This window comes from Girardinichthys multiradiatus, chromosome 6 (genome assembly GCF_021462225.1).
Source record: "Girardinichthys multiradiatus isolate DD_20200921_A chromosome 6, DD_fGirMul_XY1, whole genome shotgun sequence".
NCBI lineage: Eukaryota > Metazoa > Chordata > Actinopteri > Cyprinodontiformes > Goodeidae > Girardinichthys > Girardinichthys multiradiatus.
This window is the reverse complement of record NC_061799.1, coordinates 2,692,389-2,716,044: the sequence shown is the minus strand read 5'-3', so window position 1 is coordinate 2,716,044 and position 23,656 is coordinate 2,692,389. Positions and strand designations below refer to the sequence as shown.

General features: G+C 42.0%; 2 protein-coding genes across 3 annotated transcripts in view; one reads left to right on the top strand and one right to left on the bottom strand.

The window, feature by feature from the left end:
* The window catches only part of rnf2 (ring finger protein 2), a 40,679-nt gene extending 37,658 nt beyond the window's left edge, over positions 1-3,021 (top strand). For both annotated transcript variants that reach the window (XM_047369046.1, XM_047369047.1), the window contains exons 5-9: positions 322-454; positions 531-630; positions 769-941; positions 1,105-1,294; positions 1,771-3,021. In XM_047369046.1, the coding sequence (XP_047225002.1) occupies positions 322-454; positions 531-630; positions 769-941; positions 1,105-1,294; positions 1,771-1,872 (698 nt within the window). In that variant the 3' untranslated portion in view covers positions 1,873-3,021. The remainder of the gene's footprint in view (positions 1-321; positions 455-530; positions 631-768; positions 942-1,104; positions 1,295-1,770) is intronic.
* A 7,653-nt stretch (positions 3,022-10,674) lies between these two features.
* LOC124869267 (actin-related protein 2/3 complex subunit 5-A-like) lies at positions 10,675-20,192 on the bottom strand. The gene is made up of 4 exons (XM_047367020.1): positions 19,924-20,192; positions 19,296-19,368; positions 18,541-18,717; positions 10,675-11,234 (listed from the first exon to the last, which is right to left on the bottom strand). The coding sequence occupies exons 1-4, from the start codon at positions 20,061-20,063 to the stop codon at positions 11,172-11,174; spliced, it is 453 nt and encodes a 150-aa protein (XP_047222976.1). The 5' UTR covers positions 20,064-20,192; the 3' UTR covers positions 10,675-11,171.
* Positions 20,193-23,656: the final 3,464 nt, after the last annotated feature.

Sequence of the window (23,656 nt, the reverse complement as noted above, 5' to 3'; positions counted from 1 at the left end):
CAAATTCTGTAGTTTCAGGGAAAGGTAGCCCTGTAACCTATATGGAAATTTTGTTTCCTTTGTGCCAGTAAAACACAATGAATCAGCTCTTAAAAATTCAAGTAGACAAACCCTTGAAAGGTTCATTTATTGTGAAGACTCCAATCTGCCCCTAAAAGAATAGCCAACCCATTTTTGGATAGCCATGGAGCAGCAGCTTACTGTGCAGCCTGATTAGTAATAATAAAAGCTTCTATTTAAAAGCATAATTTCAGCTGAGTAGCTGCACAAAAATACATAGGCGCTACTTCCGAGACCTGTATCTTGTTTTTCCAATTTCAGGTAAGATTTATCCGAGCCGAGATGAGTATGAAGCCCACCAGGAGAGAGTTTTGGCTCGCATTAGCAAACACAACAATCAGCAAGCTTTGTCCCACAGCATAGAAGAGGGGTTGAAGATACAGGCAATGACCAGGTAAACACAATCCCTGAGACAGGTGCTGCATAGAGATGCTGCATGCTCGGTTACTTGGTGTTTCTCTCATTGTCAGGCTGCAGCGTGGAAAGAGACACACAGTCGAAAATGGCAGTGGAGCTGAGGATAACGGAGACTCCTCCCACTGTAGCAATGCGTCTGTCCACAGTAATCAGGTATGGCCTATTGTACAGAAGTAAAGTCATGTGATTCAAGAGACTTGTTACAATATAGCATGTGTTATGACATAACTGTTGCAGTAAAACACATTTATAATATGTTTTCCAGTCACATGTTGTCTTTTGATACCCTAGGAGGCAGGTCCAAGCATCAAGCGCACCAAGACAAGTGATGACAGCGGTTTGGACATGGACAATGCTGCTGAGAATGGGGGAGGAGACTCTGTAATTGATGGTGGTGCCAGTGAAATAGAACTGGTGTTTAGGCCACACCCCACCCTGATGGAGAAGGATGATGGTCACAACAGGTGTGCTCACGAAAAAACATATATTTAGAAATTCTAAATTGCCAACTTGGCAATTTAGAATTTCTATATGTACGTTCATAATAATGAAGTAGCGTCAAACATACATTTAGATCTGGTTGTGCAATGTCATCTACAAGTCTGCTCCTGACTGTATCTTTTGCAGTGTGGAGTTTGTTCCTCGCTACATTAAGACATCTGGTAATGCCACTGTGGACCACCTTTCTAAATACCTGGCAGTTCGACTGGCTCTGGAGGAATTGAGAAGAAATGCTGAGGCCAGTCCAGTTAATGTTGAGGCAGCGTCAGAGAAACAGTACACCATCTACATACCTACAGCTGGGAACCAGTTCACTGTGAGTACTCACATTGTCAGGGACACACTAATATATATGCTGGTCATAGCCCCACAATGAGCTGTAATGCTCCTCTTGTATTAGAACCTACTCTTCTTGGATCGGGTCAGTTTAACATGGTTTGATTAATTTTGTATTACAATTAGGTACCATCTCAATGGGGATGGGATCATTAATAGCCGGGTTACCCCACAGTCCGAAGTGACGAGATGGGGACACAAAAATACAACAACAGCCTAGACTGCCACTCTGTTTACGGCTGTTGTCAAACTCGGCGTGAAAGAAGAGAGCCAGAGAAGGCTCTGGGTCTAAAAAGGTCTTGAGTCTGTTCTCAACAACGAGAACCGGTTGTTCTTTCTTTTGAAACAATTGCTGTATTAAATAAATGGGTACACCCATGTCTGCTTTTGTTAGGCTCAGTTGACACACCATGTACAGAGGCTAAAGTCGGTTTAAATGTTAACGTCTGTTCACAGGTTCTGAACGGTTCCTTCTCTCTGGAGCTCGTCAGTGAAAAGTACTGGAAGGTCAACAAACCCATGGAGCTCTACTTTGCACCCACTAAAGAACACAAGTAAATGTGCATCAGAATACACAACTCCACAACTCCATCCATACATACATAAACATACACACCTGTTGGAGGTAAACAGATGGACATGGCTACAGCTGCACACACAAACAAACGGAGAAGAATGTGTGTCTGACAGAGACCAGGAGGTTTGGTTAAACCTTCAAATGGACTCCTGTGAATAGAAAAAAAACTCTGTTTTATATTTTCTGTACCTTTGTTGCTTGTTAGACAGCAGCAGATCAGTACAGCAGATTACACCTCAAACAGCAAGTGTAGAGCTTCTCAACATACAGCCTTCATTCATTGCCTTGGCCTTCACTGTTAAAGCAAAACGATCTGGTATATTTGTGTATTATGTTGTAAACTTTGTTTTCTGTGACAAACATGATGATGTTCCTGCACCTCATTGTAAACAAACAACTCTGCCCAGAATTTAGAGCATATTTTATTATAACACTGCTGTTATGATCCATTTTCTGCAAAATGAAGAAACAAAAAGATGAAGAGACAAACTCACCCAATAAACTAATTTCTCAGTTTCCAAACTGTAATTGAGCATGTAACATGCATCTGAACTGTATTTAAGGATTCAACTGTAAATATAAGGAGAATATGAAGCTTGTTATTGATCATTGAAAATGTTCTTCTAAGTACGCATTCTTTGAAACCCCTTCTTCGAGACCTGCTTGTCCTTTGGCCTAAATTTCAAAAGTTTTTGAGGCAGAATGAGTCTCGGGGACTTTTTTGCTCCTTTTTAAAGTTTATGTTCAAAAAACATTTTTGTGTCTGAAATAAGATCAGTAAGAACATGTGAGAACAACCAGTTTTTCTTTAATAATAATTGGGATATGACATTTAGGAACGTTTGAGTTAAACTGTTCTAAAGGAGAATTTAAGTAGTGCTGTATAAGCAAATTAAATGTAAAATCTTTGTTTTCTCTTTTTTGTGTTGCATGTCACTGTAAAGTTTGAGAAATTCCAAATGTCTGACTGGCCAGGCTTGATGTTTGTCATCTGAAAACCCTGACTTGTTTTGTTTGAGCATTCTTCTTTCTGTTGTCCTGATCTGTTGCCATAGAAACAAAATGTCTTTTAAAATCTGTGGCTGCACTCTGTGGCTCATCCTTTTTATAAATGTCTTTTGTAACACGGAGAGGAAGCTATGTGTATTATTCAAAGGGGGTGGGGTGGTATGGGGAGTGTTTTTGTCAGACCTCTTCAGCATTCAGTGCCCATTGAAACTTTGTGGTTTGATCAGCAATGACACACCCGGTCTCTCACAGCATCCAAGGAATGAAAACCGTTAGAAAAGTTCAGTTCTGTGTGTAGCTAACTAATGGATCTGAATGGAACAGGAGTTGCAGAAAAAGAGAATTTTGAAGAATTCTAGTTTTTCAGAAAGCAAAATTGTCTCACTTGACTGCGAAGTTTGTATGTAAAATCTTCTGACTTTATTTAACAGTGAATATCCGCAAGGCTGAAATACACATTTCTAGGGGTTTGACATGCCTGTTTTCCTTTTGCCTGATGAAAGAACCTGCAGGTAATTCTATGTCTGCTGCAGTCAGCCACCAGGTGTCAGAAACACTTAACAGGAAGGAACTTTGGAGAGATCAGTGTGTTGGGTTTGCATAAAAGAGGAATGTTGATGTTAATTTTAAATTAACAAATTTCTTCTGCAGTTCCAAAACGGATGCTGGCCATTTCTTCACTTGACAATTTCATACATTGGCAGCATAGGTCGTTTCATAGCAACTTTTTGGAGTCATCTACTGCAAGAGGTTATGCATCAGTTTATACTGTACCTGCATGGGGGACTTTTGCTTGCTGCTTTGATTAGGGACGATTTATAGTTATTTTCTTTATTGGCTCAGAATGGACTGTAAAGAAATGTGGCTATGATTACACAATCCAGCAGCAGCAGGTCATAGGTCATAAATGTACTCGTACTTGTCGTCTTCCACTTTATCCGGGACCAGATCGCGGGGGCAGCAGACTCAGCAGACACCCAGACGTCCCCCTCCCAGACACCTCTTCCAGCACCTCCGGGGGGAGCCCAAGGCGTTCCCAGGCCAGCCAAGAGACATAGTCCCTCCGGCGTGTCCTGGGTCGTCCCCTGGGCCTCCTCCCGGTGGGACGTGCCTGGAACACCTCCTGAGGAAGGCGTCCAGGAGGCATCCAGTATAGATGCCCAAGCCACCTCAACTGGCTCCTCTCGATGTGGAGGAGCAGCGGCTCTACTCCGAGCCCCTCCCGGATGGCCGAGCTCCTCACCCTATCTCTAAGGGAGTGCCCGGCCACCCTACGGAGGAAGCTCATTTCAGCCGCTTGTATCCGGGATCTCGTTCTTTCGGTCATGACCCAAAGTTCATGGCCACAGGTGAGGGTAGGAACGTAGACCGACCGGTAAATTGAGAGCTTCACTTTTCGGCTCAGCTCTCACCACAACGGACTGGCACAGCGCCCCCATTACTGTGGCAGCTGCACCGATCCGTCTGTCGATCTCCCGCTCCATTCTTCCCTCACTCGTGAACAAGACCCCGAGATACTTAAACTCCTCCACTTGAGGCAGGAACTCCCCTCCAACCTGAAGAGGACAAGGCACCCTTTTCCAGTCGAGAACCATGGCTGATCCAGGAGCTGATCTTCATCCCAGCCGCTTCACACTCGGCTGCGAACCAACCCAGTGCATGCTGTAGGTCTTGGCTGGAAGTGTCCAGTGTCCCACGGCCGGGACGAAAACCACACTGTTCTTCCTGAAGCCGGGGTTCGAATATCGGCTGGACTCTCCTCTCCAATACCCTGGCGTAGGCCTTACCAGGGAGGCTGAGGAGTGTGATCCCCCTGTAGTTGGAACACACCCTCCGGTCACCCTTCTTATGTAGGGGGACCACCACCCCAGTCTGCCAATCCAATGGCACTGTCCCCGTCCGCCACACAATGTTGAAGAGGCGTGTCAACCATGACAGCCCCACAACATCTAAAGACGAGGTACTCAGGGCGGATCTCATCCAACCCCGAAGCCTTGCCACCGCAGAGCTTTTTAACCACCTCGGTGACTTCAGCCTGGGTGATGAAAGAGTTCAACCCCGAGTCCCCAGCCTCTGTTTCCACCAGGGAATGTGTGATGGCAGGATTGAGGAGATCCTTGAAGTACTCCTTCCACCGCCCTATAATGTCCCCAGTCGAGGTCAGCAGCTCCCCACCCCCACTGTAAACAGTGTTGGTGAAGCACTGCTTGCCCCTCCTGAGGCGCCGGGCGGTTTGCCAGAATCGCTTCGGAGCCAAACGGTAGTCCTTCTCCATTGCCTCACCGAACTCCCAGGTCCGGGTTTTTGCCTCTGCCACCACCGGGGCCACGGCACGCTTGGCCCCACGGTACCCGTCAGCCGCCTCAGGAGCCCCACAAGCCAACCACAGCCGATAGGACTCTTTCTTCAGCGTGTCCACCACCGGGTTCGGGGATTGCCGCCGCGACAGGCACTGCAGACCTTACGGCCGCAGCTACGGGCAGCAGCATCGACAATGGATGTGGTGAACATTGTCCACTCGGACTCTATGTCTCCAACATCCCTTGGAATCTGGTCAAAGCTCTCCCGGAGGTGAGAGTTGAATACATCCCTGGCCAAGGGGTCTGGCTTACTTCTCCTCCAGCGGATCCAACTCACCACCAGGTGGTGATCAGTGGACAGCTCAGCCCCTCTTTTCACCCGAGTGTCCAAAACATGCGGCCGAAGGTCTGATGATATGACAACAAAGTCGATCATTGACCTCCTGCCTAGGGTGTCCTGGTGCCAAGTGCACTGATGGACACCCTTATGTTTGAACATGGTGTTCATTATGGACAATCCGTGACTAGCACAGAAGTCCAATAACAAAACACCGCTCAGATTCAGATTGGGGAGGCCATTCCTCCCAATCACGCCTCTCCAGGTGTCACTGTCGTTTCCCACGTGGGCGTTGAAGTCCCCCAGCAGAATAATGGAGTTCCCAGGAGGGGCACTATCCAGCACCCCCGACAGGGACGCCAAGAAGGCCGGGTACTCCGCACTACCACTTGGCCCGTAGGCTGAAATGATAGTCAGAGACCTCTCCCCAACCCGAAGGCGCAGGGATGCGACCTTATCATCCACTGGGGTAAACCCCAACACGAGACGACTGAGCTGAGGGGCAACAAGTAAACCCAGCCTGCCGCCTCTCCCCGTGGGCCACTCCAGAGTAGAAGACAGTCCAGCCACTCTCGAGAAGATGGGTTCCAAAGCCCACGCTGTGCGTGGAGGCGAGCCCGACTATTTCTAGTCAATATCTCTCGACCTCCTGCACCAGCTCAGGCTCCTTTCCCCGCAGCGAGGTGACATTCCACGTCCCTAGAGCCAGCCTAAGCATCCGGGGATTGGGCCGCCGAGGTCTCCACCTTCGTCCACCGCCCACTCTTCTTTGCACTGGTCCCTCACGGTTCCCCCTGCAGGTGGTGGGCCCACTGGGGGATGGTCTTGCGTCTCTCGTTCGGTCTTGGCCCGGCTGGGTCCCGCGAGGAGCAACCCAGCCACCAGGCGCTCTCCGATGAGTCTCGACCCCAGGCCTGGCTCCAGGGTGGGACCCCGACTCCGCCGTACCGGGCGACGTCACGTGCCTCGATTTTGTAGTCGTCATGAGGGGTTCTTGAACCGCTCTTTGTCTGACTCGTCACCTAGAGCCTGTTTGCCATGGGAGACCCTACCAGGGGCATTTAAGCCCCAGACAACATAGCCTCCAAGATCATTCGAGCACTCAAACCCCTCCACCACGTTAAGGTGGCGGTTCAAGGAGGGGAGGTCATAAATGTTTTCATGATAAATATGAGATTTAAGCATTTTAATGATTTATCTCTAAAATTCACGAAGATACTTGGCTACTAAGTTAAAAAAGTCTGGGATGCAATGGTTGAAGTGCATGTGCGCAAAATAATTCATGAAAAGTAGAGGAACAAAGTAGTGAGGCAGACTGAGCCAGTGACTTCCATCAGCTGTGGAGCTCAAAAGGGTTAGAAGGGTTTTGTCAGCACATTGTAAAGTTCAGAATCTCATAGTTAATGCAGACATGATCTGAGCACAACGCAGGTACATTTAATAACTACATTCCAAATTTTAGTAAAATCAAAGTTTTGGATTTAAATAATGCTGTTTCATAAAAAAGGAGCCAATGTTAGATTTTTTAATTCCTTATTTTGACTTGTTAGTCACTCTTCAAAACTAGAAATTACAATTAAATTTTTTTTTTCACTTTTTAGGATCAGAATTTTGAACATAAATTTGTATAAAATTTGTATAAAATAAGCCCTCTTTTTATAACCTTTGCAATATAGGACACCTGAATTTTGTACATACCCAGCAGTCTTCCTAACCATTTTAAATGCCCTGTTACTAGCAAAAACAGATCTGGATGAAGTTTCCTTTTCATTAGTGTTAGGTATTTTTGGGATGGAGCACAACCTGGCAGGATTTATAATAATGTGACATGTTTTTAAGCTTTCAGACTGACCTTTGAAGACTAAAGAGGAAGATTTATGTCTCAGAAAAAAACTACTTGGAAGTGGAATCTTATTTTATTTTCATCCATTGTTGTGCAAACTGTGAACCAATGAGGGTCACCCACAAATGAGCAAAATTACTTTATTCTTGTTATACAGGTCCTTCTCAAAATATTAGCATATTGTGATAAAGTTCATTATTTTCCATAATGTAATGATGAAAATTTAACATTCATATATTTTAGATTCATTGCACACTAACTGAAATATTTCAGGTCCTTTATTGTCTTAATACGGATGATTTTGGCATACAGCTCATGAAAACCCAAAATTCCTATCTCACAAAATTAGCATATTTCATCCGACCAATAAAAGAAAAGTGTTTTTAATACAAAAAACGTCAACCTTCAAATAATCATGTACAGTTATGCACTCAATACTTGGTTGGGAATCCTTTGGCAGAAATGACTGCTTCAATGCGGCGTGGCATGGAGGTAATCAGCCTGTGGCACTGCTGAGGTCTTATGGAGGCCCAGGATGCTTCGATAGCGGCCTTTAGCTCATCCAGAGTGTTGGGTCTTGAGTCTCTCAACGTTCTCTTCACAATATCCCACAGATTCTCTATGGGGTTCTGGTCAGGAGAGTTGGCAGGCCAATTGAGCACAGTGATACCATGGTCAGTAAACCATTTACCAGTGGTTTTGGCACTGTGAGCAGGTGCCAGGTCGTGCTGAAAAATGAAATCTTCATCTCCATAAAGCTTTTCAGCAGATGGAAGCATGAAGTGCTCCAAAATCTCCTGATAGCTAGCTGTATTGACCGTGCCCTTGATAAAACACAGTGGACCAACACCAGCAGCTGACAAGGCACCCCAGACCATCACTGACTGTGGGTACTTGACACTGGACTTCTGGCATCTTGGCATTTCCTTCTCCCCAGTCTTCCTCCAGACTCTGGCACCTTGATTTCCAAATGACATGCAGAATTTGCTTTCATCTGAAAAAAGTACTTTGGACCACTGAGCAACAGTCCAGTGCTGCTTCTCTGTAGCCCAGGTCAGGCGCTTCTGCCGCTGTTTCTGGTTCAAAAGTGGCTTGACCTGGGGAATGCGGCACCTGTAGCCCATTTCCTGCACACGCCTGTGCACGGTGGCTCTGGATGTTTCTACTCCAGACTCAGTCCACTGCTTCCGCAGGTCCCCCAAGGTCTGGAATCGGCCTTTCTCCACAATCTTCCTCAGGGTCCGGTCACCTCTTCTCGTTGTGCAGCGTTTTCTGCCACACTTTTTCCTTCCCACAGACTTCCCACTGAGGTGCCTTGATACAGCACTCTGGGAACAGCCTATTCGTTCAGAAATTTATTTCTGTCTTACCCTCTTGCTTGAGGGTGTCAATAGTGGCCTTCTGGACAGCAGTCAGGTCGGCAGTCTTACCCATGATTGGGGTTTTGAGTGATGAACCAGGCTGGGAGTTTTAAAGGCCTCAGGAATCTTTTGCAGGTGTTTAGAGTTAACTTGTTGATTCAGATGATTAGGTTCATAGCTCGTTTAGAGACCCTTTTAATGACATGCTAATTTTGTGAGATAGAAATTTTGGGTTTTCGTGAGCTGTATGCCAAAATCATCCGTATTAAGACAATAAAAGACTTGAAATATTTCAGTTAGTGTGCAATGAATCTAAAATATATGAATGTTAAATTTCCATCATTACATTATGGAAAATAATGAACTTTATCACAATATGCTAATATTTTGAGAAGGACCTGTATTTGGTACCAGTGTGTGTGTGTGTGTCTGTGTGTGTGTGGATCTGTACTGCATTTTTTTCTGGTTGGAAAATAAAACCTAATCTGTGTGTTTAACATAAAGTTTTCAAACTTGGAAGTACCACATGTTGACTAATTTTCTGATTAATAGGAAGTAGGTAGCCTTAGTGTACAGAAAGTGCCTATTTTACTAAAGAAAATAAAAAGAATTATCTTTTAATGAGATTCAAACTGCCATTTAAAAGTTTAGACAGCCCCCAAACATTTCTCCTCCTTTTCTTCGTCAAACAAAACTCCAAAGACAATGTTGTACAATGTTAAAGATTGTTCAAGCTTGCTGCTGTTTGTGTTGTTCGGGTCTGCTTTGCATAATTGCACCTCCACATTTCCTGCCATCCAGTCAGAGAACCATAGAAGCATCCATAGGATCAGGAGACTGGAAAATCCAAATCTTTTTACAGATTGCCATTTTATAAACACTAGGCTTGGCTGATTAGTTTTAAAATTTAAAAAAGATTTGGCTAAAAAAATTGATTCAAGGTCATTTGAATTATGCCATTTACTCGTTCTCGTCTTCCGCTTTATCCGGGACCGGGTCGCAGGGACAGAAGACTCAGCAGAGACGTCCAGACGTCCCTCTCCCCAGACACCTCCTCCAGCTCCTCCGGGGGGAGCCCAAGGCGTTCCCAAGCCAGCTGAGAGACATAGTCCCTCCAACGTGTCCTGGGCCGTCCCCTGGGCCTCCTGCCAGTGGGAAGTGCCTGGAACACCTCCCGAGGAAGGCGTCCAGGAGGCATCCGGTATAGATGCCCGAGCCACCTCAACTGGCTCCTCTTGATGTGGAGGAGCAGCGGCTCTACTCCAAATTATGCCATTTATTCATTTTAAAAACAAATTTGTACCTCGTCTAAAGAGGATTAAACCAGGGAAAAATTGAGTACAAACAGCCTACAATTTAATTTGCACTGGAATATTTCTTATAAATTGGCAAGTTATGAATAAACTAAAGAAAACTACAGAATATGAAATTATGTGCACGTGGATAACAGCAGTCTGCATGTTATTTTGATTCCTTGGTATAGAGAACTTTGATGGCATCCTATAATGCATGGTGGAGGAAGCGTGGTCATTTGTGGGGGAAGGTGTTCTATAACTATATGAGTTAAAGACATTAAGCCAGTTTCCACACCAGCTGGGGCTGGTTTGGTACGAGTTATAGAAGGATTAAGGAATCAGCAGAAACTCATTTCAAACTGAAAGAAGAATTTACGTTTTAGAAATGTTGTCTTCTGTTTGCTCTGCAGTGTTGAATGTGCTGAAATAAAAAACAAAATCACATTCTGCATCATCTGTCCTACATAGAACCGAGTACAATACTGAAGGTGATGAGGACACGTGTTTATTTTAAGAAGTATGAACAAAATGACTGTTCTGCTCAACAATCGACTTTACTGGTCTTGTGACAGATTGGGCTGAAGAAGAAAAGCTTATTTCTTTTTCTTATTACCTTAAAGGATAAATGAGCAATCAGTATTCAGGTTTAGATCTTTATTTAGTTTATTTCATATATAAAAAGCATCCACACAACAGTGTCATCTCTAAACCAGATTACATGTGGTTTTTGTGGAAAAAAGTAGAAAAAGGAAAGACTAAAACTTGTCTACAAAGTTAGAATGTCTGATGTAAAATGAGGTTCAGTCCCCAGATGCAGTGGGTAAAAACCAGGGAAACGATGTAAAAGGATTAAGCACAAGGACAGCTGAGGCGGGTTAGAATGTTGCAGTGATGCAAACGGAGCAAGGTGGTGCATTGTCATTAAGAAGAAAAGGGGAATTCTGCACAGCTTGCAGATGTAAGCAGTTCCAGGTGCCAGCACCTTCCTGGCTGCACTTCTGAATCCCAAAGTTGTGGGTGAAAACAGGAATAAAGAAAGTTACGCATCAGAAAGACACACAGCTCCAGTTTCTTTTAAAATACACCAGTTCTGAATATCAACTGTGGTGACTGAGACTGCAGATCATTTGGGATCATCAGACAGTCTTCCTTGCAGTCAGGACTCGGACGATGGAGCCAACACCGCCCACTGCCAGAGCCTGAGGAAACAAGTGAAAAGGAGAACAGGACACCAGGTCAGGAGTCTGCAGCAAGCACAAATACAGGTCCTTCTCAAAATATTAGCATATTGTGATAAAGTTCATTATTTTCCATAATGTCATGATGAAAATTTAACATTCATATATTTTAGATTCATTGCACACTAACTGAAATATTTCAGGTACTTTATTGTCTTAATACGGATGATTTTGGCATACAGCTCATGAAAACCCAAAATTCCTATCTCACAAAATTAGCATATTTCATCCGACCAATAAAAGAAAAGTGTTTTTAATACAAAAAACGTCAACCTTCAAATAATCATGTACAGTTATGCACTCAATACTTGGTCGGGAATCCTTTGGCAGAAATGACTGCTTCAATGCGGCGTGGCATGGAGGTAATCAGCCTGTGGCACTGCTGAGGTCTTATGGAGGCCCAGGATGCTTCGATAGCGGCCTTTAGCTCATCCAGAGTGTTGGGTCTTGAGTCTCTCAACGTTCTCTTCACAATATCCCACAGATTCTCTATGGGGTTCAGGTCAGGAGAGTTGGCAGGCCAATTGAGCACAGTGATACCATGGTCAGTAAACCATTTACCAGTGGTTTTGGCACTGTGAGTAGGTGCCAGGTCGTGCTAAAAAATGAAATCATCTCCATAAAGCTTTTCAGCAGATGGAAGCATGAAGTGCTCCAAAATCTCCTGATAGCTAGCTGCATTGACCCTGCCCTTGATAAAACACAGTGGACCAACACCAGCAGCTGACAAGGCACCCCAGACCATCACTGACTGTGGGTACTTGACACTGGACTTCTGGCATTTTGGCATTTCCTTTTCCCCAGTCTTCCTCCAGACTCTGGCACCTTGATTTCCAAATGACATGCAGAATTTGCTTTCATCCGAAAAAAGTACTTTGGACCACTGAGCAACAGTCCAGTGCTGCTTCTCTGTAGCCCAGGTCTGGGGAATGCGGCCCCTGTAGCCCATTTCCTGCACACGCCTGTGCACGGTGGCTCTGGATGTTTCTACTCCAGACTCAGTCCACTGGTTCTGCAGGTCCCCCAAGGTCTGGAATCGGCCCTTCTCCACAATCTTCCTCAGGGTCCGGTCACATTTTCCTTCCCACAGACTTCCCACTGAGGTGCCTTGATACAGCACTCTGGGAACAGCCTATTCGTTCAGAAATTTCTTTCTGTGTCTTACCCTCTTGCTTGAGGGTGTCAATAGTGGCCTTCTGGACAGCAGTCAGGTCGGCAGTCTTACCCATGATTGGGGTTTTGAGTGATGAACCAGGCTGGGAGTTTTAAAGGCCTCAGGAATCTTTTGCAGGTGTTTAGAGTTAACTCGTTGATTCAGATGATTAGGTTCATAGCTCGTTTAGAGACCCTTTGAATGATATGCTAATTTTGTGAGATAGGAATTTTGGGTTTTTGTGAGCTGTATGCCAAAATCATCCGTATTAAGACAATAAAATACCTGAAATATTTCAGTTAGTGTGCAATGAATCTAAAATATATGAATGTTAAATTTTCATCATGACATTATGGAAAATAATGAACTTCATCACAATATGCTAATATTTTGAGAAGGACCTGTAAACCACCAAAAGGTTTCAAGCAACTGGAGAAAATTATAGTGGCTTGTAAAAGTATTCATACCCCTTGAACCTTTGCACATATTGTCACATTACATGCACAAACATAGATACATATATATTTTTTGGACTTTTATGTGAAAGACCAACACAAAGTGGTATAAAATTTTGAAGTGGAACAAAAATTATACACAAAACACAGAAAAGGACATTGTGCAAAAGTATTCAGCCCCCCTGAGTCAATACTTTGTGGAAACACTTTTTAGGGTGTCTCGACCAGCTTTTCACATTTGTGACTGAAATCTTTGCCCATTTTTCTTTGCATTACAGCTCAATTTCAGTCAGATTAGACGGATAGTTTTTGAACAGCAGTTTTTAGATCTTGCCACAGATTCTCGATTGTGTTTAGCTCTGGACTTTGACTGGGCCATTCTAACACATGAATATGTTTTGTTTTAAATCATTCCATTGTAGCCCTGGCTTTATGCTTAGGGTTGTTGTCCTCCTGGAAGGTGAACCTCCACCTCAGTCTCAAATATTTTGCAGACTCCAACTTCTTCCAAGATTGCCCTGTATTTGCTTCCATCCATCTTCCCATCAACTCTGATCATCTTCCCTGTCCCTGCTGAGGAGAAGCACCCCCAGAGGAAAATGACCAAAATGTTCAATTACTAAATAATGTATTAATGGCTCTTTTGAAGTATTGGCTAAAATCTAGAAAGTCCAAAACATCAAATAAGAATTTGTGGTTTATATTGTCAAAAGCTTTAAGAATGTCAATAAACAAAATAAAGCTGTTTTCAGTTATGTAATCCTTATAATCAATAAAGTCTAAAATCAACATAATATTGTTACTCATGTATATTCCTTGGATAAAGCCTAATTGACAATTGTCTATAATAGTATCTAAACACAACTTTAATGTTTCTGCAAAAATGTGAGAATATTTTGGTATCATTATTAATTAGTGTAATTGGCCTCTAATTATTGATTTGTAATGGATCCTTATCTTATTTTAGTATCAATATAATTAAGCCATGAGACATTGTAGGGGGACGCTTACAGGTTTCTATCAACTCCTTAAAGACATTTAGCAAAACGTCAGAGATGTAGTTTTGAAAAAAAATTATAACATTTCCCAGTAAGGCCGTCATTACCTGGGGATCTATTAATCTTTAGTTTACTGATTCAATGTTGGAGCTCTTCCAGGTATAATTCTTGATCACAGATCTCCTTTTTATTTTTGTAAATAGTTCGTGCCCTATTTTTAATTGTTAAAAGTAGAGGCCATCATTATCAGGTCTTTAAGTGGATAGCTTTTGGCAAAATTCCTCAATAAAGAGAGATTTGTTGAGAACTTTCAGATATTGATTTAAAGTTTATGTATGTGATACATTTTTTGATTTCTCTTTTCCAAATTATAAAAATTATTTGCTGTTCCTTTTGCCATGCTTCATCCATTTACGTTGAGAGCGTATTATGTTACATTGTTATAACCATATATATTCCCCAATATGTAAATAGTATCCATGAATTCCAGAACCAAAACAACCCACCTCCCAGAACTGTCAGCAAGTTTTTAAGTATTTTTCCCTGAAAAGAACCTCTTAATATAGTAACACCAGCTCGTTTGTTATTCCCAATTGACATCTTAATATTATCTCCCATTGGGTTTTCCAAAAATTAAAGTCAGAAGCCACAGCATGTTTCCTGTAATAAAAAAAAATAATAATAATCAAAATATATCTTAGTCTTTACAAAATAGAAAAAATGCCATTTTTAGCAGATCATGAATACGCCTTACATTTAATGAATAAAGACAGAATGAATTATACAACAATAAAATTACTTAAAGATCAAAGTTGCTGAGTACGTAGCCCTTACGTAGAACAGAGATACTGAGAAAGTGGCTGCAGATCAATGAGTTTCTTATTTCTGTCTGATTTTCTTCTCATCAGTGAAGGCTCTTGCTTCAACAAAAAAGGTTTTCTTCCCCTGTTTGCGCACCTCATCAAAATGTGGCCAGAACTTGTTGTGCATCTCCTTATCTTTGCTGGTTAACTCCACACCAAATTTTAGCTTTCTTGTTTTGAGGAACTCTGAGCCCTTTGCAGATTTCCAGTTTTGATCTTTGGTTGATCTTGAGATTAACCTTATTATTACTGGCCAAATGTTGTCACTTTCTTTCTGGCCAATTCGGTGGCTCCTCAATGGTGTCAGCATTTCTTTTTATTATCGCAGCAAGGTTTCCAGCAATTTGTTTTACTTTTTCAGCTACAAGTCGCACAATATTATCTTGTAGTTCAGTTAATGTTGGCTTTATTTTCCCCCTTTTCAGCAGAGGTGTGCATGAAGCTGAATCAAAAAGTGTTCTCCAGAGCAGAATTAGTGTATTTGTGCATCTCATTCGTTTTCACAATGTCCATACAGTTTTCAGATAACTCTTCTTTTTTTGAAGCAAATAGGAGTGATTTGCTTGCCTTTTTTACCTTGTTCTCTTGGTCTTTTGTCAGCCATTGCACGTTGCATTTATATTTATTTAACTTTCTTGTTATGCTATGTTTTGTTACCTCGGTAGGATTACCATCTGAGCTCCATCAAACTCTTACACCTCAACTTCCTAGAATCCAGTGAAGTCAGTCTTTATATTATATTATCAGGCATTGTCAAATTGTTAGATTAAAAAAAATCTGGTTTGCATAAAAGAAAATGTCCTTTAAAAAAGGTGAAAAATAAAATAAAAGGTATCAGCGTATCTCCGACTTTCTCGGCCGCCATCATGCCCTCCACCCCAAGAGAAAGCACAGTTTTTTCCTAACCAGTTTCTCAAAATAACAAGTTAGACGTGTTGAAATTCTTACATATTTCTGAAAATGTGTAAAAGTGTCATAAAAAACACTTAAGACATGAACCTGGAATTATTTGCTTCTTTCCTATGTTCTCACATGACTGCAATCTAAACTTTGTCAGCAATTAGAATCATAACCTCCTAACCAAACTGGAGAATTGTATTTATTTTGTTACCTATTTCATGAAACCGGACAGTTGATGTGATATAAAACTAAATGGTATGGTGGAAATCTGTATTATAAAATAGGGAAAGGGAGGGAGTTGTGGAGCATTTTAATAACCATCAGGTATCCGGGGCTGGGTGCTTTGGTAAATGGACTGAACTTATACGGGTCCTTCTAAAAAAATTAGCATATTGTGATAAAGTTCATTATTTTCCATAATGTCATGATGAAAATTTAACATTCATATATTTTAGATTCATTGCACACTAACTGAAATATTTCAGGTCTTTTATTGTCTTAATACGGATGATTTTGGCATACAGCTCATGAAAATCCAAAATTCCTATCTCACAAGATTAGCATATTTTATCCGACCAATAAAAGAAAAGTGTTTTTAATACAAAAAACGTCAACCTTCAAATAATCATGTACAGTTATGCACTCAATATTTGGTCGGGAATCCTTTTGCAGAAATGACTGCTTCAATGCGGCGTGGCATGGAGGCAATCAGCCTGTGGCACTGCTGAGGTCTTATGGAGGCCCAGGATGCTTCGATAGCGGCCTTTAGTTCATCCAGAGTGTTGGGTCTTGAGTCTCTCAATGTTCTCTTCACAATATCCCACAGATTCTCTATGGGGTTCAGGTCAGGAGAGTTGGCAGGCCAATTGAGCACAGTGATACCATGGTCAGTAAACCATTTACCATTGGTTTTGGCACTGTGAGCAGGTGCCAGGTCGTGCTGAAAAATGAAATCTTCATCTCCATAAAGCTTTTCAGCAGATGGAAGCATGAAGTGCTCCAAAGTTTCCTGATAGCTAGCTGCATTGACACTGCCCTTGATAAAACACAGTGGACAAACACCAGCAGCAGACCATCACTGACTGTGGGTACTTGACACTGGACTTCTGGCATTTTGGCATTTCCTTCTCCCCAGTCTTCCTCCAGACTCTGGCACCTTGATTTCCGAATGACATGCAGAATTTGCTTTCATCCGAAAAAAGTACTTTGGACCACTGAGCAACAGTCCAGTGCTGCTTCTCTGTAGCCCAGGTCAGGCGCTTCTGCTGCTGTTTCTGGTTCAAAAGTGGCTTGACCTGGGGAATGCGGCACCTGTAGCCCATTTCCTGCACACGCCTGTGCACGGTGGCTCTGGATGTTTCTACTCCAGACTCAGTCCACTGCTTCCGCAGGTCCCCCAAGGTCTGGAATTGGCCCTTCTCCACAATCTTCCTTAGGGTCTGGTCACCTCTTCTCGTTGTGCAGTGTTTTCTGCCACACTTTTTCCTTCCCACAGACTTCCCACTGAAGTGCCTTGATACAGCACTCTGGGAACAGCCTATTCGTTCAGAAATTTCTTTCTGTGTCTTACCCTCTTGCTTGAGGGTGTCAATAGTGGCCTTCTAGACAGCAGTCAGGTCAGCAGTCTTACCCATGATTGGGGTTTTGAGTGATGAACCAGGCTGGGAGTTTTAAAGGCCTCAGGAATCTTTTGCAGGTGTTTAGAGTTAACTCGTTGATTCAGATGATTAGGTTCATAGCTCGTTTAGAGACCCTTTTAATGATATGCTAATTTTGTGAGATAGGAATTTTGGGTTTTCATGAGCTGTATGCCAAAATCGTCCGTATTAAGACAATAAAAGACCTGAAATATTTCAGTTAGTGTGCAATGAATCTAAAATATATGAATGTTAAATTTTCATCATGACATTATGGAAAATAATGAACTTTATCACAATATGCTAATATTTTTAGAAGGACCTGTATTTTAGGTTAAGTGCCTTGCCGAGTGGGAACATGGACATATGGCAGGAGGAAGCTGGAATCGAACCCACAACCTTCTGATTGCAAGACGACTACTCTTCCTACTGAACCACAGTCGCCTGGTGTGTGCTGGCTCACTCCCGGTGGCTACTTGCCAGGCCTCTGCTTAGGGAGTGATATGTCCCGGGGTCTCTGGCTGGATCTGGTAGGGCGTAGACGGCTGCTGGCCCATCGCTGAAGCTCCCTGGGGCTTCTGCATTGTGGCTGCTAGGTAGTTCCCCTGGGACTCTCCCCTGTTCTTCTCTCGGGGTGGTTGCAGTAGTCCTGGCAGTGGTTCTCCTGAGGTTCCTGTGCTCTGGGGGCCTTTGGATGTCTGTGGCTCAGATCTCCTCCGTATCTCTCCCGGGTCCAGGGGGCCAGGTCTGTGGCTCCTCACACTCACTATTGCATATTTTTTTATGGAGAAACCTTGTATACACAAGCGCACTCACACTCAGACCCACAGGTGTTTAGATTGAGGTGTTAACAGATACATAAATGTTCTATATTGAGCTGCATTTACCACCAAATACATCTTGCATTAAAAAGGACTGTAGCCTCTGTATATGGTTGCGCGCTTAACCCCTACACCATCAGCGCCGCACCCTCAAAGCAGTTTCTAATAAAGTTTCTTTTTATATATATCAAGCAGAGCTTTAAAGTGTTAGCTGTAACTCTCCACTTGTGAAAGTAAATCTGTTGGGCTTTTTGTTGTCGCTCAGACAACAATTCTAAGCGCTACTCTGCCGGACAGGACACGATTAAAAAATAAATAAATAACCATCAGTCTTTGCTGTGAAGGTCGGAATGATGCGGGGACAGACCCAGTGTAAATCAAGTTTAGGAGTTTCAATTATATTCTAATGTGTTGAGAGGGACACACACATCAGCACTTACCTTTTCATGCCACTGCAGCAGGACAGCGCTGCTGTTGTCAGATGGTTTCTCAAAACCTCTGTAGATGTATTTCATCAGCAAGTCTACTCCTGCTTTGTCCAGTGAGCCCACAGCTTTTTCTATGTCACTACTCTTAAAACTGCTTAGCACTTTGACCACCAGCAATTCCGCTCGGTCCTGCCGCACAGACAGAGGAACATTGTCAGTCAGGCAATATACAGCAAAACTACTGTGTCTTCACAGCATTAGACTGTGTGCTTGTAGATAGTGAGAAACCTCCAAAACCTCCCACGCTGCACTAATAACTTTAAGTTTGGTAATTCTAAAAATAAAAGACTTTCCTTTTAGCAGCTAAAGACACCACCTTAAATACCTTACCGGGTGATTAAGTCATGCATAGATTCTGTGTTTGAACAGGAAATAAGCTGTCCATCTTTAGAGGCTCCAGGTTTATCAGATGGATGGCTTGCAATTTATCACTAGATTGCTCTGGTAGACAGCAGTGTGACCATTCTCATAAGTACCATCTCTGATTTATGAGCAGATGCCAAATAAGCCCAGCTTTTTAAAATCTTCTCTGATGTATCCGTCTGGCCTCTTTTCATCCAGGACAACAGACCATTAATCAGTGTTGCTCCATGTTCTCTGGCTGCTTTTGTAAAGGTAGGCGCTTGGCATAAATATCCAGAATGCACAGGCATAGATACAAACGAAGAACACAAGTGATCATAAAGGGGAATGTCAGATATTCATACCTTAGCATTTTGGTTCTTGGTATTTATTGGGGGGTTCTTCAATACAGCATGGAGAGCTCCAGTCATGTTCCCTTTGCAAGGAATTAGTCAAGGATCACAAGGAGACAGGAAGTACACTAGCATTCACTCACTGAACACAAGCATGAGAGAAACACTGCAGAAGGGCAGCACTGGATGCCCTTCCTTATATGGTATAGAACATAATCAGTTCCTCATCATTCTAAAACTAGATCTCAACAGAGTTCAATCAGCTCAGACAGAAAAGCCAGTTTAATTACTTTGATAATTGTGACCCTGAAACATCTGAAGGCATTCCTTAAATTTAAAATTAGTTACAACCTGAGCAGGAACAGGGTAGCCTGCACTGTTTAGTTTTCAAGAATTAATTAAATCTAGCTGATTTAGAACTGCATAGAAAATATGTCAAACCAAAGGAAGCCTAACAACAAGCTGAGAAACATATAGAGTAAAAGAATGCGGTAAAAGTGTGCGGGGACCACACCCTCCTGCTCCTGCAACCCGGAAACAAGCAGTCTGACAAACTAAACATACTGTCACATTCAGGTGCTGACGACTGCTTAACCCACAGCTAAGCCTGACACCATCACCAAATCACCTCCAAGGATATTGTCTAAGAAGGAAGTCCACTTCTGCTTCGTCTGGACCTCCCTGGTTCTCACCTCCGTCCTCCTCATCCACAAACTTGTTTTCGTCATATTCATCTACATCTACTTTCCTGAAGCGGTCAGAAACGGTGTTCTTAGACATCCCAGATGAAACAAATTAATATGTTCGGGAAGAAAATAAAATATGGGCAAAGCGACTCCAAACACTTTCTGATGTCCAAAACTACTTCCTCTTCCCAACACTTCCGCCTCCTTTCTTCTTCGAGTTTAGGTCTCTCTTCTTCTTCTTTATGATATTGGCGGTTGGCAAACAACTGCCGCCAACTGGTGAGTTTGGACCACACACACACATATACTAAATCCTATTATACAACTTTTTACTATGTGGTGTTTTATAAAACCAACGTCTTTTCCTTTCTTCCTCTCATGAGTTTTGCCACCTCTCGTTCATTTTTGTTTTATTGTACCTTTATTTCTTTTACACCAAACCTCACATTAGTGTTAACCAATACCCGATTGAGCCATAGAAATTAATACGTAGACGCCTCTTTGACTGGGTTGGCCCGCTGCTGAGACGTAACCGTGTGTCCGCTATATTGCAGGAGGCAAGGCTGCGATGTGAACTAATACAAAGAAAGGGGCTTTATTTCACAAAGCACATTTTATCAGAGTTTTACTTTAATGCTTCACCTTATTTATTCACACACATACTTATGTTTGTAGGTACGATGAAGAATTAGGGCCAGGCTAAGAAATTGGTTGTTTTTTTTATCACAAGAATACAGTCAGAGTTTTTATGAAAACTCTTACAAAATAGCGCGGCTCTCCATGATTTGGTTTGGACAACGGTTCGAACAATTCCATGCTGCACACGTACAAGGCATTTTGGCTCTCCGACTTGACTCCACAAAAATGGCAGCGACGTCGGAACGCCGTTCAGCGTTCGATAGGGCGTCGACTTATGGTGATAGCCAGCGCCACAGAAAGAGAGAGTTATGACACTCGGAATGCGGAAGTCACGTGGGTCATGGAGCTGCTAATAGTCCCAAACACCAGCAGCTCCAGCATTAGAGGAAACGCATCAGGAGAAGAAGGCAGCGGCAGTTTACACGTCCTGAGCGGGCTTAAAACGTTATCTGGCGAGTAATAAATTGATTTTAAAGGTGGCTTTTGCATAATCTGGATTGTGAGTGGATCAAGATGGCTAGTTGTAGTGGGGGGCTTTCGAAAGATGAAAATATGGATATAGGATGGTCTATGGTAGAAAATAGAAGGGGGAGAGGGGAAAAAGATAAAGTTAAAAGGGGACTAAATGCTGGTAAAAGAGCTCTTCATGATGAGGAAGAAAGAGTTGAAATAAGAAAGAAAATAATGATGGAAAACTTTAAAATTATATTAAAGTTTAAGGCTGGACAGGATATGATTGGAGTAAGTCCTATCAGTTTGTCAAATGGATTAAAGAAAGTTGTTGGAGATGTAGAGTTAGCTCAAGTCTTAAGGGATGTAAGCATACTTATCATTGTAAAAATGCTGAGCAAAAGAATAAGGTCCTAAAAATACAAATGGTATGTAAAAGAGAAGTTCTGGAAAGAAAGGTAGTTGGGGAAGAAAGAGGAGTAAAAGGAGTAATATCAGGGATTCCTGTTGGAGAAAACATGGAGGAGCTAAAGAAAATAATAAATGGAGGAGAGATCACAGGGATCAAACGATTACATGCTTTCAGGAGTGGGGAGAAAATGGACAGTACATCTGTACTACTGGATTTCAAAGATAAAGTTCTGCCTGATAAGGTGATGATTGGTTATATGAGCTCTAATGTAAGAGCTTATATTCCACCACCTCTCAGATGTTATAAATGTCAAAGTTATGGACATATTGCGAACGTTTGTAAAGGGAAACAGACATGTGGTAGATGTGGAGGTGAACATCCTTATTGCGAGTGTGGAAACAATCCAGTTAAATGTAAGTGTGGAGGAAGTCATACTGCAGCATATGCAGGGTGCATGGTAAAAAAAGAAGCAATTGAAATTCAAAAAGTTAAAACTGATAAGAGAATCACTTATGCTGAAGCAGTGAAAGAGGTAAAAAATAGTGATAATGATCCAAAAGCAAATTTTTATAGGAAAAGAGGGGAAGACAATAATCAGTGTAATATTACATTGGAAAAATTGATTCCTTTTCTTGCATATATCATAAATTGCTCAGAACAAGCAAGAACTAAAACTGAGAAAATAAAAATCATTGTAAAGGCAGCTACAAAGTTTTTTAATGTCAAAGATTTATCATGGGAAAACATTCATGATGAACTTAGGCATGGGGAAGGATCATCTGAAGCTGAGGCTTCTCAAATTGTTAAACAATACAAAAAGTCATAAAAACCCTAACAGCGTTCCATTGTAATATTAGAATTATGTATCACTCATCTAAGTGCTTTTCCCTCCTTACATGTTAAATAAAGGAAGGGAGATGGTCACAAGAATGAGTTATGCTTTTATTCTTTTATTATTTTACTAGCAGCATCTGGGGGCTATTCACCAGGTCCCCACTTCCCACTTCCTCTGTTTGTTTATAATCAAGATAAATGAACCCTAACCTTTCTGACCCCCCACACACACACACATACACACACACACACACCCACCCTGAATGTTTGTTGAACTGTGTGTGACCAAGCATGTATAAATAAAGAGGGAGGAGTGTTAATATTTCGTAGTTTGTGTTGCACAGCTACCCTTGCCGCAAGTATAACTGACTCTGTGTCGTTCCTTACCTCTGAGTTGACTAAATAATACCTATCAAACGCTCATAGTCTAATAGCAAATGGTCAGGAATTTAAAGGCTTCATTAATAATTGAAATACAAAACTAGACATAATATGCATTCAAGAAACATGGCTCAAGCCGTCATTGCAGTTTAGTGTTCATAGTTACTCAGTCTTACGTAAAGATAGAATAAATGGGAATGGAGGAGGTTGTGCCTTAAAGGAAAACATCAAATTTATTCATCTCCAAATAATAACAAACTTAGAACTTATTACTGTAGAAATTTGGACAAATAATGGGAATATTACAATAATAAATTATTACTATCCTTGCAAACAATTAGTAAAGTTAAAACTTGAAACTATCCTAGAACACTGGAGAGGGAAAATAGTTTGGTGTGGGGACTTCAATGCACATAGCACTTTATGGGGAGATCAAGATTATTATAATGGAGTAATTTTAGAAGAGATGATTGAAGAAAAAGAATTGGTAATATTAAATAATGGAGCAGGCACTCAGTTTGATTTGGTAAGAGGTAAAGAATCGGCTATTGATTTGATCTTAGTTTCTCAATCTTTTGCTGATAGTTGCAGCTGGAGAGTATGTAAAGAAAGCACAATGGGAGTGATCATTAACCAATTTTTGTCAGGATGGGAATAGATTCAGAAGAAGACCAGGTAGAAATTGAGGAGAGATGGAAATTTGGGAAAGCAAATTGGGATAATTTTAAAGTGATGAGTGAGGTTAATATGAAAAATGTAGATACAAGTAAGCCAATAAATGAATTAAATTCAGAAATCAGTAAATGTATTATTAATACAGCCAAAATATTCATTCCTAGAAGTAGTGGAATTAAAAAAAAGAAGATAGTTCCTTGTTGGACACCGTTCAACAGCAATTAAACACTGGAATAAGGCTTTTAAAACACTTAAGAAAATTATTTGTTTCCAAAATCTAATAAATTACAAAAGGA